The 19,338-nt window shown below is 37.1% G+C and overlaps 1 protein-coding gene across 2 annotated transcripts in view; it reads right to left on the minus strand.

The window, feature by feature from the left end:
* The window catches only part of LOC122356610 (netrin-G1), a 56,854-nt gene extending 39,697 nt beyond the window's left edge, over positions 1–17,157 (minus strand). The window contains exons 1-2 of one of the 2 annotated variants that reach the window (XM_043255533.1): positions 17,051–17,157; positions 10,564–11,157 (exon numbers count right to left, since the gene is read on the minus strand). In XM_043255533.1, the coding sequence (XP_043111468.1) occupies positions 10,564–10,836 (273 nt within the window). In that variant the 5' untranslated portion in view covers positions 10,837–11,157; positions 17,051–17,157. Of the gene's footprint in view, positions 1–10,563; positions 11,158–16,429; positions 16,718–17,050 lie in introns of those variants that run through there. The other variant, XM_043255523.1, reaches the window with a different exon arrangement.
* Positions 17,158–19,338: the final 2,181 nt, after the last annotated feature.

Consider the following 19,338-nt stretch of genomic DNA (forward strand, 5'->3'; position numbering starts at 1 on the left):
GGCTGACTATAATCCAATAAATATTTTAAAATGTGTAACTATAAATGCATTACGGCAATAGCAAAGCCAACTCCATCCATTATAAGTCTGACATAAGTTTCAGTAATGAGGAATACACACGAGTGGTGCACAGCTGTCTATGCACGACCCAAATAAAAAAATGTGCTTGGTAAATAAGTTCAGATCACTATCAGTAATACTGTATAAGATTTCCTGAAAACTGAAAACATAAATCTAGTCAATGCACTGATGGTTTCAGAGCAAAACACAACACTGCAGCATTTCATATTGATGTGCTTCACTTGGCAGCACTGAAACACATAGGCAGAGCACATTCTTACTTACCAGCAACTTGCCAAAAAAAAAATTGACAATTATTGACAATTATATACATATATTTTTTGGTATTATTACTATTATTGTTAAAAAATCGTGATTATATGTTATATTTTATGGTCCACATATGTGCAGTGTGTGAGCAAATCAAATCTCCAGGTTCTCTCATGGGAACCAGACTGAAAAACTTATGCGAGCGCCCCTGAATAAAATATTCAATATTCAACTACATAATGCATTGTAAAAGAGTGTCTGCTGGCCACTCTACCTTCACTGCCAAACCTACACAGGACAGAGTTCTTTCCTCACACAGGTTTCTCAGGCCCAGCGACACCTCAGGCCGTCAAATCCACACGGGACAGTTGAAGAATGACACTAGTACTAAAGAAAAGTCTCAGGTCATTAAAGCAACTGTTGTCCCCACACGCCACATGAAGTGCTTTCGGTGTTTACGACCGTGGCATTTTATGAAATACATTACTCATAAAGCAGCTCTCCAGAAACTGTCCAAAAATGCGTCTCGACTGCTTCAGCGCTTTTGTATTTGTCTGAGTGAAGAGGCTTTCGGCATCTGTGACCCCTGTGATCCCGAACAAGCCTTCAGTCCAGCACTCGCTCTCTTCGGATGCAGGTCTGACACATGCTCATGAGGCTCTTGCTCAAAGACTGCCAAGCCGCTCAGATCAGAAGGAGGATGGGAAATTCACAGCGCCAGCCAGCAGGCCAGACTCTGAAAGGAATCCCTTGCCGTCTGGAGCGCGTTGCTGGCAGACAGTTTGCTCTGGATTGCCAAAAGCCCTTAGTTTCATTAATTTATTTGCTGGATCTTGGCTTCATCTTGACTTTTTGGGGAAAATGAGACTGATAAGGCAAGTTGATTCCTGGTAATTTATGTCTGGTTGGTTTTCTCTAAACACCAAAAGAAAGTAATGTATAGCGTGCGGTGAAATAAAATCAACAGCCGTAGTTTATACAGTAACATGCATATAGTTTATTGCCATATACGATATCTCTAATAGATTGATAGTTGAGAAAACATAAAAGTTTAAAGGCTTACCCCGCCCCAAAATGAAAATATTGTTCGTTAATCATTTTACCCCCATGTTGTTCCAAACTCGCAAAAGCTTTGTTTGTCTACGGAAAACATTTAAGATGTTGTGAATGAAAACCAGGAAGCTTGTGATCTCAATGATTGCCAAAAAAATGTAACTGTCATTGTCAAGAACAGTATGAGAGACATCATTAGAATACTCCATCTGCCATTAGTTGTTCAGTACTTTAATACTTTATATACCCATGATACGTTTTGTACAGAAAGAAAACAAAAATAAAGATTCAAAATAAAAAGCGATGTCACCATAGCAACCGCTGGACGCACATAGCATATGCTCTTCTGTGTCAGCAGCATTCATGTTCTACATGTATTTACGCTTTGATTTTTTTACAGACAGCGGGATGGTCAATGGGACGGTCACAAGCCTCAACATTTTGATCTGAAATACCTTAAACTGTCTTCTGAAGATGGAGATTTTATGGGTTATAAGTGATATTAAATATGGGGGTAAGTGACTAATGACGTTTTATTTGGGCTGGGGTTGAGTATCCTTAAAGGCAATCAGCTTTAGATTTTTGAGTTTAGTTTTTTAGGAAACTTTTTACATTTTCTCAACATTTTTTGATGTATAAACTAAATACAAATGTCCTAAAGCTGGTTGCCTTCAACTTTTTTAGTTTTCCCAACACATACATTTTTGGCTTTTTAAATAACAGAAATCTGTGGATTATTCATTAAAAAAATAACAAAAATACGATCATTCATATTTATATGTGCATACATGCATGAACTTGTATTTAACCTCATTCAAATGTCACAGAATTTGGTATTTTAAACGAGCAAATATGCCTGAGATATTAATCACTTTCAATTAATTATTATTTTCCTTACTGCTATTTTTTTTTATTAACAACGTGGAAATCATGATATTAAATAATAATATTTATATTTTATATGCAAAATGTATTCATTTATTTATTGTTTGCTGTCATAACAGGGTTTTTGTGGTTTTGGTGTTTCGCATCTCTTTCTCATTCTCGGCACATCCACAGTGGGATTACTGGTCCTGGAAACCGCCGGGTCTTGTTTATACATCTCTGCATTATTTATCTCGTTATCTTTGTACATTCACCGAAACGTCTGGATGCTTCAAAGTCGTATGCACAATGGTATTTTATCCTCGTCCACATACAGACCGAGAGAAGGTACGATATGGCTTACAGAAAAACTGCACGTAAGAACAGTTCTGACAGGAAATTGCCTTTGTGGCCTTGTTGAGCATGAAATTGTTCGCCCCTTATTGAAAGTCGCATGAGTGAGGTTCTCAAACCAAACGCCACCTTGTCGGGGCTCGTCATGTTGTCATTGTCCGTAGAGTGTTTTTATACTAAATTCAGTGACTGACAATTGAACCACCAAACAAGAGGCTCTATAAATAGCTCTGCTTATCATTGCCAAACAAAGACAATTCCGCCATAAAGCCTGTCAATATTCAGATGATCTCAGAGCAGCTCTAAGCCGCACGCTCATCCTCGTTTCCTTGTTTAAGCTGCTCGGGGACCTCGTGGTAATCTGGCACCTCTGTTCACTTTCATGCATTCTGTGAGAGCAGGTCAGAGTTCAGAAGAATTATAGTAATCTAGTGACTCAGAGCGCTGCTGTCCATTGTGCTACAAATGCTCATCAGCTCTAAAGCTCGAAGCTAAAGGAGTCTGGACCACTCTGAAGCAAATTCAGATTAGAATTTGTATTCCACTGTAATTTCTTACAGATGGACTAATAGGTGGTCTTAGTGTTTGTCGTGCAGAGCCATCCAAGACGTAGCTTGTTTCATCATTGGAACAGGTTTTGGACAAATAACTTTCATTTACCTAACTGACGGATTGAAGCCTCTTTGGATTACTTTTAGATGATTCTCGTGTTTTTATCAGATGTTTGGACTGCAGAAGATCCATCGGTAGCAAGTGATGTAATGATAAACAGCTAAAAATAATAATGATAAAAAAAAAAACTCAATTCTGATGAGGAAACAAACTCATCTAAATATTGGAAGACGTAGACTTTTAGCAAAATTAAATGTTTGATTTTTGGATAAGCTACTCCTTTAAATGCACGGTATACACAAACTATTGATTCAAACCTGAATTTATTTGTTATATTAAACACACACATTGCTGACTTCCATTTTTTCCCCCTCTATACTCTCTAAATCATCACTTTGTGAAAAAACTGGCACTATACATCCCTACGTAAAGTAGAAGAAACTATTGAATATAATAATTTCACTACATAAAAAAATACTTCCAATGAATGAGCAGTGTAACAGGCATTTCCTCACTTGCTTTGTATAACACTTTTTTTTATAGTCCACTTTAGACATTTTAATAACAGTAAGTAACTTTGCAACTTCATGTCAACTAGCAGTCTTTAGAGTATTATTAGTAGACTGTCTGCCTATTATCTTCTAACGCTTTATTTTCTGATGAGATGCTTCAAAATGTGCAGAAAACCCAGGGTGACGGAAACATACTGACTGCTATTATAAAGCTTGAAAGATTATTTTTTTTATTATAAGTCAGATGGCATTTGTTTGAAATAAGAAAGTCATAAGGCCATAATTTGCCCTCACTTAGTTGTTTAAAATGATTTCTTCTGTTAAATCTAAAAAATATATTTTGAAGAATCTTAGTAATCAAACATTTGACGTTAGTCATTGAAAAAAAATTAAATGAATTAAAAAAAATACTGTCAGTGACTGCATTCACGTTCTTTAAAATATGTTCTTTTCTGTTTCAGCAGAAGAAAAAAACTTAAACAGCATTGGAACAAATGCGGCATGTGTGATCCATTTACTCAACATAGTGGCATTTAGCATCCAAATACCAGGAATTATGTCATATACTTCTAACCGCTAATACCTTAAATAGAACGAGATATCAGAATTTGATGAAAAAGCAATTAAGTTTTATTTATAATGCCAAGTCTTTCCTTGGAGATTTTTCAGCATTCTTTGAAATGATTTAATATTCTCTGGACTTCAAAAGTACCAGCGTCTCTTAGGTGCTTTGCTTGTCCCACTTTAGTAGTCATAATTGATCTTTAAAATCTTGCAAGAACATCCTTGTACTCGTGGCCCCTCCCCAAAACAATTAGAATAGATGTAGAGTAATTGAACATTTTGTTTTAATTAACAAGATTAATGTGTTATGCTAAAACCGGATTATTAATAGCACAATCTAGCTTTGTGGGCGAAATTATGTTGTGAAGCCTCGATATCAAATTATCATCCCTAACAGTTCGTTCTGAATGTCTGTTTGCGCGGTACAAAAAATGGACAGAGGGAGAGAACTTTGCATTGTTTTGTGTTTTATGCTGTATTTTTGTTGATGTTGCAAACAAGCTGAAGATGTAAGGTGAGAGAGAACTAGAGGAGAAAAGGCTCATCTACATGTTTTTGGACACATTCCCTTGTTGCTGCAGCTAAAAATAATATCAGGGTTAACTCCCTGCTGCAAAAAAGCTGTCCCGTACACTCCATCTTCTGCTATGTGTGTGTGCAGCCCAGACTCCCACCTCTGTGTAGGTGATAAATGAGTGAAAGAGGTGATAGATCATAAAACGCAACAGATTCATTGCTATTGTGGAACCACAGGTCATATTGTCCTCATGCTCGAGCTTCGTATAGAGTGAGGTAATATTTAGGGTGCGCAAATTAGACCAACAATGACTGTTTGTTTTCTCTTTGTAATAACAGTGTCCAATGTCACTTTTTTTAAGGACATGATGACCAGCAGCATCATGGCCATTTAAATCGAGAGAATGCTTTCAGACTTCAAACCGAGCTTCATTTAATGCAGCTTCTAAAATAAATAAATAAATGAAAATAAATATATGTTAATAATTGTGTATATGTATGTATATATATATATATATATATATATATATATATATATATATATATATATACATACACACACACACACATATACATATATATATATATATATATATATATACACATACATAAATACGTAAATGAATTTTAATATATATATATATGTGTGTGTGTGTGTGTGTGTGTGTGTGTGTGCGCTAACCAGTTAGTGGAATAACTTATGCACTCGTTTACATTTTAGTCATCTTTGACCCAACCATGTAGTATGATTTATTTATTTTTTCAATTTCGTAAAGCTAAATGATAAATAATAAGTATATGTTTATTATAGGAATAGACACAGCAATATGAAAATTGTATTATCACAACACATATACATTAGGTCACTTACGAACATTACAATAACATTTTAATAATCTTTTTTTTTCCTTTAAAAACAAGCAGATAGCTCTCTATTGCACCCCCCAAAATAATGTGTTTTAAGACAATTATAGATCTATACAGTTAATTGATGCATCCATTGGGGGGTGCTGGTTTAATGTAGGAGCCATGTGGATTTTTATTATGTTTTTATGGGAAGTTTGAGCACATTCTGATGGCACCCATTTACCGCAGTGTAATGCTATATTTCTCCAAAATTGTTCTGATGAGGAAGCAAACTCATCTACATCCTGGATAGCCCGAGGGTGAGTACATTTTATTGTAAAATACTATCTAATTTATGGATTTTATAAACAGTCTGTAAAAATATGAATGAATAATTTATAGCGAAAAACAATTACTGTTAATCGTAATTCCATCAGAATTTATATAAATGGCTTATATTACGTTAATACAAATATTAAGGATGGCTAGGCAAGTACAAGGTTTTCACATTTATTTTTGATGCAGAATACTGATTATGCAAATGCAGTATGCAATGGCCATGAAAGTTTCCCTTCTCTTTAGTGTTATTAGAGACAATACTACTGATCCACACTGGAATATAACTGCTGGCTGGGTTCATGAGATGCCTTTTGTGTTTTTAGCTTAGATTATTTCAAACAATCTCTCTCCCCAGGAACATGTTTCAAGTCTTGCACCGCTAGCTGCTTAAAATTCCTGTCATGAATCTACCTGTGGGCAGACTTTTCTGAAATCTAAGACATCTTCAGGAAAACAGTAACTTCAATAAGATAAGTTTGAGTCAGATTTCCCCACAGACATACTTAATATTCGAGAAACATTAAATTATACGGTGTATTTTAAATATACCCTGTTATTCACTTATAGACAGAAGATTCTACTGGTGGGTAATTTTAAGGAAAAACTTTTCTCGTAACAATGTCTATGTGTCATAACGCAACGCTTAATTGGGTTTTAATCTAAATTTAAAGGTGCAGTCGTTTAAATTTGCTTTTTGACATGCTGACTGACATGAAAATCATCTTGGACTTACACTCTTAAAACGCTTAAAAGGTTCCTCACGTGCCATTTTTGGCTCCACAAAGATATATTCCATCTCTTACTTACCCTTTTATAATCTGAAGAACCGCCTTTTGCCACAAAGAACCTTCTGTGAAACAGAAAGGTACTTTAGATGTTAAAGGTTCTTTATGGAACCATCTAGATAAAAATGTTCTTCTATGACTAAAATATATTAAAATAACTTTGGACATTGTGTAAAAGTGAATTTTAATATGTCTCATGGCGTACAGAATAAAACCATAGGCAAGTTTATCTAAATGACAAGTCTTCATCTCGTGCAAGTAAAAAGAGAACTCGACACATATTTAAAGTTATTAAAAATGAATAACATTTAGCTTATTAAATACAGTCTTGCTTTTTAACACACACACACACTAAATATCCTGTTACGTATTTATTCAGGTTTCCAGCCCGATCTCATGAAAATGTCTATAAATAGTACTCCAAATAAAAACGAGAACAAAAAATGGACACACGTGTTTGGCATGCATACAAAACACAGTTTTTGTGTGCGTATGACACGCATCTACCCCACAGCACTAATCCCACCCACTGCATATCATAAACACTCCAAAGTCCATTTTTTCATATCTATACCACAAGTTTTTGTTTTTATCAATCTATTTATAAACCCTCATGAGATCAGGTTTCATGCAGCTGTCAAATAGGTGCTATTGTATTGAATTATTTCATGTAAAGTTTTCTTTGTTATATTTAGGGATAAAAAACATCATTAGCTCAGTATAAAAACCGCTGTGTATACGGAAAGTCCTTATAGATGCACCAACGTGTGTGTGTGTGTGTGTGTGTGTGTGTTCATTGAATTATGTTCCACGCAAGGTGAACTGTTGAGCATGTTGGGATGGGGCCCACAGCAGTGCTTTATTTCCTTGTTTACTTTACACCAGTCATCTGTGTTCTTCTATCTCACATTAGGGGGGTTACTCATAAAAATTTGATAGCATCTTAAATTAACCATCTGCTGTTCCTTTTCCCTTTATCATATTTGATCATGCCAGGAAGTTTAAGCTTCTTAGCAAACACAACTGATTGAATCTTTTAATGGATAGAAGCCATGGTGTGGAGTTAGTAAATTAGTTTAACTGTGTAATTATATCAGAAATATTGCACTCGCCTCCCACTATAAAAAGCCTAATGAGGCATCAAGAGAAAATATTGCTGAGTAACAAGATACTCTGTGTTCTGTACCAGCAACCACTGAGCATTGCTATTGTGCCCTTGAGCACTGCACTTAACACATAACTTCTCATTGCTGTTACATGACACCCCTGTTTCCCCAACCTCACTTCCCCCAAGGCACGATGGAATAGAAAAATCAGCTCTCATTGCTTCACCGGCTACGAGATCTGCATGGACCTCCGTGACCGGCTTGTTACCTCAAATGATGCTGACCTCACGTAGGTTAGAGTGACCCGAAGCACTCTAATGCTGACGTCCATTAAACCGACTGTCAGTTTGTTGTCAGATTACTGTAATAAAAACCTGCCAATATTTTACAACAGGCTATATCTGCCTGTAATTTACCTAATGCGAAGGTGCACACAGCGGACAGGTATATTGGACAAAAAGAAACCGCTTTGTTATCCCGAGAAGAATTACAGAAAGAAATGACAAAAAATGACTATTTATTTTGACCATAACGATGTGGCAGAGGAAACGTGTTGTGTAGTAATGCGACAACCAGTCTATTTTAATCCAGTGGATATTTGTCAGGGTAGGTTTAGTTCAATTTGAGTCAGTTTTGTGTAGGGTAAATTTCCCATACACGTCACACATATAGGTTCACGCTATATGTTATAGGCAATTATGAATCATGAAACAAATGATTCAAATATTTTTGATTACATTTATAATTAATATCAAATATAAATCATAAAATTGCAACACATACTGGAAAACACACAACAACTTGCCCCAACCAGACGTTTATGAAAAATAACAAAATTGCTTTCGGTCAAACTTTACCTGACCCAACCACTAAAAATATGATGACGTTAGAGTATTCTTGTTGATACCCCAACATCATGGTAGAATATTTTAAATAACTATTCTAATTAACAAGTCGATTGAAATTAACACGCAAAATGCACAGTCTTGTAACTGAAGTGAGATGCAGCTCTGTGACAAATTGCCCCAGCATCTCCTGTAGCGTGCATAGCGACCGAAGACCCATTTACTGCTTTTCATATTTCTTACGTTTTATCACTGCTTGACACTATTTCTTGGATGCACTCTAAATAAAGCCCCTCATGAATAAAATACATTACCTTCAAACATGTTAAATAATTCACATTTCACTTATATCAGGTGATCTGTCACTCTACATGCCAAGAGTCTCTCGTACTTTCTCTTGATTTGCTGGTCTATAGTTCACTGTAAATGTCACAAACCGTAAAGGTGTTTGTGTCCAAGAAAATAATAATAATACTAATAATGGAACGAATAAACAATGTATGCACATTTTTAGTAGTACCATTTTATTAGTATTATCTTACGCAAGGTCGATAATTCAGCATGTTGGTATTAAGTGTACTTATCATGCTAGCACATTAACACCTTGCTGCAACACTGCTGACCATCTGTGAAATGAAATCTGAGTATGTTGTGAATTCAGTATGGAATAGATTAATATTTAAAGAACATTTTATGACCTTGCCTCCTATGTGTGCCACTTTCATTAAAAAGAAAGAAAGAAAGAAAGAAAAAAAAAAAAGATGTACATTTTTTGATGCTACCCCTAGGTTTATTTTGCCAAGTATTCAGTTAAGGTTTTACTGTTATCTGATGTAGATTTAGGAGTTTTAAATATTTTTAAAAGAAGCCCCTTATGATCACCAGAGCTGCATATTTGATCAAAAATAAATAAAACAATTATATTGTGGAATATTAATACAGTAAAAAACAAAACAAAACAAAAACAAAGAAAAAATCTAATCTAATATGCTGATTTGAAGCTAAAAAAAAACATTGTCAATGTTGAAAACAGTTGAACTGTTTTACACTGAATAGCATTTACACTTATTTTGCTATTAATACGAACTCTATATAGCAATTAGATGCTGCAAAACCTGCACACTAAACGAAATAGCTATTAATTCTATTTACACTACATTCAAATAGCAAGATTTTCTGCTATTTGTACAATTAATTGGAAATAATGGCAATCATCTTCACTTCGGTATTGTAGTACATTAAAAAACAGTACATAATAATAACATATTGAGTTTAAATGACTAATTATTAAATAGATGTTACTAATTTGGGACAATAAAGCCAGCTCTACACCTATAACTTAACTTAACCCTAACTTAACCTCTTTGTTTATTTCCTTAATTTTTATTGAACATAATGCCTTTCTGATGCGATATGAGATTTGAAAAGGGGGGAAAAAAGTTCAGCAAAAGATGGGTTCGAACTTTTGCATGCAAAAAAAAACTAACTAAAGAGATTCACCTTTAAAATGTTTTTTTTACTGAAGAGTATCATATAAAGTGACAATAGAGGAGCACTTTATATTAACGTTCAGTGAAATAAAAACATTTTTCTGTTGATCTTGAACATTGAATTTGTTTGGTGTGCAGATTTCTGTTTGTTCTTCATGAGCTATACCTATCTAGCAAAGTTATGTAAATTGTCGCCCGTCACAATATGCAAATATGTTGTCTGCTTGGACGCCACGGTTGTCCAATCAGAATCAAGAATTCTATCGACCCAACACAAGCAATGTAGTGTGCTGTTGTATACTGCTTAAGTGATTCTCATCAAGCTCGTAAAAATGTATCAAACTCACCAGGGCACAGTACATCTCCGGTGGGTCTCCGCAGGTAATGTTGGGTGGGTCAAGAGACACGGTCAGGTATTTGGTCATATCGGTGGCCTCAGGCTGGCAGGCCATGTAGTGCCAGGCCAGGCGGTCCTCTGCATAAACCTGGGACTTACAAACATCGTAGTGCCCCCACGAGGCCGGGTAATGCTGCGTGGCGTGACACCAACTCACCCACAGGGCCTGTAGTGCAAACACTAGAAGTAAGTACATGCTTGCGCCTGTCTTCTGATGCCTCATTAAATGGAGTCTGATAGATAATAAGAAGGCAGAGGATGATGAGGCAGACCGCCTCTGTGGTAACACTGAACTTTATAGTGGAAAAAAGCCTGGCATCTGTGCCAGTTTTGACTCGGCTTCCTCAGGCTGCTCTAATTTCACTCATTTGTTTCTTTTTGTCTGATTGTGTTGCAGGGGCGCTCGAACGTGTTTTGACAAAGCTGCGGTAAATGCGGGTCACCGGTGTGAAAGAACGATATTAATTCCTTCTTGAAGCCATTAGTGGAGGCCATTGCAGATCATCCGCCTGTCCATCGCTGTTTCCCGTGCGCTTTCTGCAGTCTGTGGGGGATAAGAACAAAAAACAAGAACGTGTCAGCGGAGGAGCTCTCAGGACTGTTGTTGTGCGAATAACGAGGAGCCCGCTGGAAAAGGTGAGGAGGTGCAGGTCAAGTGTTTTCTATAGCCGAGATGGACTTCATAGAGAAATATCCTAAAAATACCTGCTTATTACGGAAGACAAATAGCCAAACATCCCCGCAGGCACAAACAGACCATGTACGTCTGCACATCTTACCACAGCGCAACCCTCAAACGTCTCTCAGCAATTCGAGATTTCAAGGATTCTGTTCTAGCGTGAGGCGAGCAGTGGTGGAAAGCGGCCAATATTTTTTCTTGATATAGAAATGGTATGCATACTTCATATTTCATAGACCTTAATGGATTTCATAGACCTTTTAATGTCAGAGACAGATGCCCTTATTACTAGTGCTACACTGCAAGAAATATGTTGTCGGGTGGCCCAAAATGTGCTTCGCGCGATAACATAAGTAACCGGTTTTATATGAGTAAAAAATATTTAATTGGATCCATTTAATATGACTGAATCTACCGGGCCACAGCGGGTTATGGCAAATGAAAGTCATTGTTAAGGGTCGGGCCAGGCTGAACTAGCTGTCGGGGCTGGTTCACCTAAAAATGAAATTTCTGTCATCATTTACTCACCCTCATGACCAGGGGCTGTCAAGTTCCAAATGTGACAAAAAAAGCATCATAAAAGTTTCATCAAAGTGGTCTGTACGATTCAAGCGCTGCGTTTAAGTCTTCTGAAGTCATTCAAAAGCTTTGTGTCAGGAACTGAAGAGAAGGTAATAGGTATTCATAAAATATCCCATCTATCACAGCTTTTAAATTTCTCTCTTTATTTATTTTTTTTTTTAAATATGCACATATTAAAATTTGGTACACTGAGATCATTGCCAACACATAAGAAACAATGAAACGCATTTTTACGTAATATACATGAACATTAATGAAGTTTGGAATTTAGGCAAACTGTTTTTTTTAAATAAATGTCTGCCTTTTCCTTATGAAAAGCTATTAAATGGTTTCAGAACACTTAAAATATACCATGTACAGTAAGTAAAGGCCTGATCACATAAAAAAAAGTGCAATCAAACATCAATTAAATATTTCTGTTTAAATAATATATGAGTGTTTACCGTGTATATTTATTATGAATATATAAATACAAACACAATAAGTATATCGTTGGCAAATGGATTTTGTCCTATGGTGTGACGTTAACAAAAAAAACAAACAAAACCTGTAAACAAATAACATGAGAAAAATTAATCTTCATTCTTAGAGTTACAAGTAACGCAAGATTTTTTTTCCGGCAGTTTTCTGTCACGCCATAGGACACGTTGATAAATCACGTACACACACACACATATGAAAAATATGCAAGATTTATATGAAAAATTAAATATATACACAATTAAATACACAGTACACAGTATACATATATATATATATATATATATATATATATATATATATATATATATGTAAAACAAAACTTATTTTGGATGCGATCAGTCATGATTACTTGTTTGACAGCACTACTATAAAGCTATAATAACTATTCTAATTCTATTAGAGTACTAATGACCACAATCATTTCACTGCAGTTGCATGCAGAGCAATTTTTTTCCAGCTGCTGAATTAAAAAAAAACATTGATAGCTGATTAGAATTCATCCCGTTTAAAGAGCTTGAGCATTTAAAGTGGCAAATGGCATAATTTGCAATGCACATTTATAATAAACGGAACATTACCGTCATTTGGTGTGGATGCTAATATTGTTATCTGTGTTGTTATTGTTCTTGATCTTCTTTTATGGTGCTTTTTCACAGTTCAGAGACCCTTGTCCCATTTCACTCTACGTAAAAGAGCAGCATGAACATGCTACTAAATGCCCCCTTTGTGTTCCACGCACGGTCTAGTCTAGTCCTAACATAACATTTTCACTTTTTACAGTGTATCGGTAACTATCGATCATTTAAAATCAATAACGAAAACGCGCGCGCGGCCATACAGTATGAAAAAAAACTGGTTTCTGAACGCACTCCTCCATCATATCCATCAAAATAAGGAATCCTTGATGTTGGGGAATGATTGGTTGACTTGATTAGGTCCGTGCCCCCTCAAATAGGGGGACGAGCCATGATAGATGAGACAGAGCAGCCTCTAAATGTGCTTTGTCAATCATGCTGACGTCTAACAAGGAGCCAATTACCACGTTCAGCCCCTGGCACGGGGCAGGATGTGATTAATAAGACATTACTGTATAGCCGTCAGCATCATGGGTTTCATAAAAAATGTCAGTAATAGGACTGAAATAGTGGTTTCTCTAAAGCACAAGAACAGACGATAAGTTAAATGCGGCAGTCATGGATAGAGGGATAGATAAGGTGCGGTCCGATATCACACAAGTGTTTTATCACACTCCTAATCCAGATAAAGCTTCAGACTCCCAGTTCTGTGATTGGGTTACAGTAGAGATGGGAGAGACTTTTTTTCCATGCACTTAACACTAGGAATTTGAGAAGTGTGAGCTTATCAGGCTTGCATTAGAGAGGAAACTAATACATCGGAGGGAGATAACAGAGGGACGAGAGCTTCCTGGAATTTTCTACAGACGAATGGAGACTGCCGAAGAGCCAGCTCATCACAATAAAAGGAGGGTCTTTCCAAAATCTGTCAGCTTCCTCGCCACCGTGGTATTGAGATTCACATGCAAAAACACTCTTTTTCATATCATCTTCAACAGGGATGTAATATGGATCGTAACCATTTTGGTCGTTGCCCAGTGTTACCCTCAGCATGTAATCCTCGGAAGATTTCCATATTCATCATTTTTTATAACTTTAAAAGCCATATGAATTTTCTTTTGTGGACCAAAAAAGGATGAATCAGAAGTTATGTCGAGGAAAAGATTATTAGTAAATAACTACTAAGTTTCGTGTAGTTTTATAAAGTACTTTTATGTTCCGTCCTTTTTCCCTTAAAATCTTCTTTCATCATCAAAAAGATCGACTACATTCTTTAAAAACAAAAAAAACGAACAGACAAAAAAAAAACAACAAACAAAAATTACACATAAGCAATAATGCAAATTTGCAAAGATAAGGAAAAACAAATGACAATCTTTCATTTCTGGGCAACCTATCCCTTAAAGAGGGAAAACTCAGTTTGAAAGATTCTCATATTTTTATGCTGCTCAGAGAGCGACAATTTTTATACTGATGCTTATATCTAAGATGAAAAAAAATAAGAGATTTTGCTACAAAAAGGGACCATGAATGTTTTACAAGTGCCCCATATGTTCACGTAAAAAAAGTGTAGTGGTTTGGATATTTTTTTATCCCTCCTGTTTTTTTTTTTTGCTCAGATCCTCTGAAAACACCCCCCTGTGTCCACTTGTATTTTACTCCCCAGGCAACCGAAGCATACCAAAGTATTTTTAAGTCCGTAGACACTCATAGTGCGCGTCTCGCCCTTGGTTACAGCCTCTCAGGTACCCTCTAAAACCGCTGTGGATACTTCTATTTATTCAATGATCTTTCCGCTAACTTTGTTGTCCCTCACAGTGTCAACGCTTCTGACATGCCTTGATCATTCCTACTTTCTCCCTTGACCCCCGCTGAGCTGTTCCCTTCCTCTCAAACACACACTGCCACATGTTTTACACGGTAGCTTTGTGTGCACTGGGACCGGAGCTGTTCAGGTGCTGAAATTGAAACGAGCTCTAACAGCTTTGCACCCTGTAATTCTTTTTTAAGGTCGTGAAGCTTTGTTTTCTGTCAGTTTCTGAACTGACAGATTAGCATCTGCTGCGGTGTTAATGATGTCAGTAGGAAAAAGAAAAATCGAGCATATCTGCGCTCTTAAAAATAAAGCACCCGAAAAGGCGGGTTTCACAGCCATGCCACGAAGAACCATTTTGGATCCCCAAAACAACCTTTCAGTAAAAACATCATCGTTCTGAAGGACATTTAATAACCTAAAGAACCTTTTCAACTGCAAAGAACCAAGTTTCTGTAGATGTTTTCACTGAGATGCCAATAAAGAACAGTGCTTATCGTGTTCTTCCAAACACGTAAGAATATATCTTTCCATGAGTAATGCCAATCAGCCTGTCGCTTGCTTCCCATCGGACCGCATTCGTCACATACCAGAGGAACATGCATAATTAAATGCCTCTTTCCTGAAAGGTTTGCGTGCTCTGACACACACACAAAGTGACATGAGGTCTAAAGTGCTACTCTCATTCCCATACACCTCGCCGAGACCAACAAAGAGTCACGTCCTTCCAGTTAACTCCACTGAAGTAACATATCTGTGCTGAGCTCCAGTTAAGAGGGAAACAAATGCCAATTAATGAATAGCCATTAAGGGACTGAAACGCGATCTATCTGTAATCTTCCCTTATTAAATAAAACGCCCTATACGGTTATGACATCCATGATTAATAGACAGTCTCTTATTATTAAAAATCAAGTTTTTTTAATGGTTCTTTGCTAGGCTGAGCAAAGATCTTTCTTTTCATTAGCTGTATATGCTTCTGGAGCTAAATTCGCTGTATGGTTCTTTAAAGATTAATTGAAATGTCTCATTAAGGTTCTTCAATACAATAGCTTATGAGTTCTCAAAAACACCTGCATTTTTGATATAACTAGAGAATAAAGGGGTCTTTTTTAACTTATTCTCCTGATGCAGCAAACCAGAAATCCTTTTTGCTTCTACCCTAAATCATTATTGGAGCGTGAACGAGAAATAGCAACAGGGTGGTAGTCTTTAACTACAAAGCACCAGACAAAACGCCTGCTTCTGGAGACAAAAACACTGTTGATCTTCAATGTCTTGCCCAAACCGCACCTGGAACGCTCGCGCGCACGAGGAGGGGAAAGGTAATGAAATAATACGAGCTTGCGGTCAAGTTACGCGAATCATAAAATGAAAGTGCGATACGCATTGCTTTAAAACAGAAGGCAAACACAACGACCACAAGTAACCCAAACTGGGTAGTTTGGAGGGAAACACGGTTCCACGTTTGCGCAAAGACGTTATTAGATTGATGGAGAAATTGGAGGTGTCAGAAATAACCAATTAAACACCTGAACGGTCTCTAGTATAAAAAACGGAACGTTATACAAAACGTTAAATATTTATACCTGCCTTATTTGATTTGCTTCGAAAATGCTGCACATGGATGATGATTAGACTCTTTTTGCGATCGACAAAAAAATAAAATAAAAAAATAACCCACCTTGACAGTTTTCCAGACAGAAACCGTCCAGTGAATGAATCCGGTCTTTACTGATCAGATTACGTCCCAGAAACGTTACTCCACAGTAACTGACTGGATGCGGCGCACAGGTTCTCCTACACCCAGCTCAACATACTTTACTGATGAGAACTCCAGCCTTTGTCAATAAAAGTCACTGTAATGAAACTCAGTCCGTGGAATGCGAGTTATCACAGCCGAGCCTCCAGTTAAAATCAGTTGCTGCGAGCGCTTACCTATCCCGCCCGGGAGAGAACAACTAACCTGCTGAAAGCGATCATCTCCAAATGTAAGTTTGAGGGAATGAAGCGTATTCAAGCCGCGCGCTCGAGCTCTCCGCTGGGTCCTAAAGGACCCTCAGCCGTGAGAACGTTTGGACGTCTGCTTAACCAGGTTAACCTTTCAGACGTACCTGGTGAGCCGCGGACCTAGACCGCGGTTAAACTCTATAGTATGCGAGGGAGATCGATTAAAAATAAAACTCTACATGCATTTTACTAAACGCATCCAACAGAGCAGCCAGTATGAATAATTTAAACTAACATTTACTTAATAAACAGCAAAACGATTTTGTTAAGTGTTATTTAATTGTAGGTTACTGACCTTTCCGCTCTCTTTCAGAAATAACTAAATGTTGTTTTCCGTTGACTGAAGATGAGGACCGTATAGTCTCTTTCCTCGCAGGTGTTTTCAGCAGGGTTCAGATCGAGCAGCAGCGATTCCACACAAGCATCGACTCAGATGATTACTTATAGCTTTTTTTTGTGCAAATTACCTTAAGTTTGAATTTATATTTTTGATAAATGTGATATCCAGAGGCTATCAGTACAAGACCTCAATGCAATGTTGCAATTAACAGCAGCATTTAATTGCAGTTCAGTCCAGTATAATTTCAAATCTTTTAGATCAAATCCAAATGAGTTCTTTCAAGCTTTCAAAACATTCAGATTTACCTCAAATCCCCGTGCCTATCATATGTAAGGCAGATTTGAGTGTACTGGATTTGAAAGCTGTCACACGGCATCAGAAGACTTGGAATACAGTGAATGAATCATATGGACATTCATGGTACGTTTTGTCCTTCTTTTGTGTGTGCACGAAGGCTGCAGTTCCTGCTCACTTTTACTGGATTGAAAATCAAAGAAAATGCACTGTTCTTAATGTATGGTTGCAGTGTTGGGGGTTGCAGTTAGCTTTAGTTAAAAAAAAAAAAAAAAAAAAAGTAAATCTATTGATTTTAATCAGGGGGAGTAGCTGTTGTTCATTTTAGAAGCAAACTCATACTGCATCGTATGCGTTTGCCATCTGTTGAAATGCAAATTATTACAAGTTCAACATGAGATCACACAAGGGTGGGTTTGCATTTTTCCATTTTCAGGGTGTGAGAAGTTTCTAAAAGAACGAAGTGCATTACAGGTTAAAAGGCTAAGAGGGTACTTCACCCGAAATTTTGTCAAACTATTCATCCTCTCAATTCTTTTTTTATTTTCAGATATGATGGAAGTCAGCGGTAACCAAAATGTTCTGGTTTCTGGTATTCTGCAGAACATTTTCTTTAGCTGAGGATCTACAAAAGAAATAAAGTCTTTCGTCTGTGGAACAGCGCAAGGGTGAGTGAATTATGCCAGAGTTGTCATTTATAGGTGACTGTGCTTTAAGTGTTTCCTGTGATGTTGATAATTATGAGTTTGCATTATACGATGCTAGAGTAAAGAAATGTGAGGGATTGCTTAAAGACAGCTGATGTGTGCATTCAAAAGAACCGGTTCCAGTGTAAGCGGAGAATGCTTGTAAAGGCTTTATCTCCGTAATACAAATGACTTTAAAATGCGTGTCTTTGCTGATAGAGATCCTGTGTGATTGTGATCTCGCGTGCGCCTCAACAAGCACACATTGTTATTGATTACCTAAGCCATTTATATGCAACAAAGCCCTATAAACCCATTAAAAAGTTGCAAGGCAATTTCCATTCTGATGAAGGGGATTTCGCAGCAGCCAAGTCCTGAATAGCTATTAACATTTGACTGAAGCACACGACTTGGTGAGGGTTAGAAGGTGCAGCCTTTGCTTCCTGTCAGCGCTGTGCTGTACTTGACATTTCTATTAAATCTTTGATCACTGAATCAGCTTAACCACTACGCTACAGCTACCGGTCAGCCACATGAGCTCCGGCCTTGCATTTGTGTGGTTTGCTTTGACTGGATCAATAAAGGGCTCTACAGATGCTGTCGGCGTCGGTGGTTTGCTTCTAACCATCTATATTTTCTGATAGCTGAGTCACTTTTGATTTATTCCAACCGGATTACCTTACTAAGCGACAAGTTTAGCGTGACGTTTGGTTGACTGTGTGGTTGTTTTGTTGACTTGAGCATGCATCGCTTACCATAATTCCCTGTTCTTGGCCCGACACCTGTTATGGGGGACTGGAAAGTTTTGAGTCCTGTTTGGCTGTTAGGTCTGTTGATGGCTTCAAAGAGAAGCCCACCTGCCATGGCTTTTATCAGTTACAACCTCCCACGCAATGTAAGCAACACAGAGTGCAGCTGAGACATCTGGGAGCTGAGTTCTTGTTGCTTCGGTATGAGAAAGACCTTAAAACTTCATGAAGACACATCACTGTATCAAACAATACAGAACACTAGTGCGCCACCGTTCCCTTCCCTACTGTCTTTAATTCAGTGACTTATGCTGTCAGTTATATTATGGATTCCTCATGTGTCTTTACAGAGGGACGCAAGAGGGATATACTCTGATTATTGTCTGCCTTTGACACATTAGAGCTAAGATTTTTATTTATTTTTATTTTTTAAGGGTGCAACCGGGGTCGAAAAACTCACCAAACACAGACTGCTTAAAAAAAGTGAAAAAAAAAGTAAATAAAAAGTAAACAA

This window comes from Puntigrus tetrazona, chromosome 2, assembly GCF_018831695.1.
Source record: "Puntigrus tetrazona isolate hp1 chromosome 2, ASM1883169v1, whole genome shotgun sequence".
Lineage (NCBI taxonomy): Eukaryota > Metazoa > Chordata > Actinopteri > Cypriniformes > Cyprinidae > Puntigrus > Puntigrus tetrazona.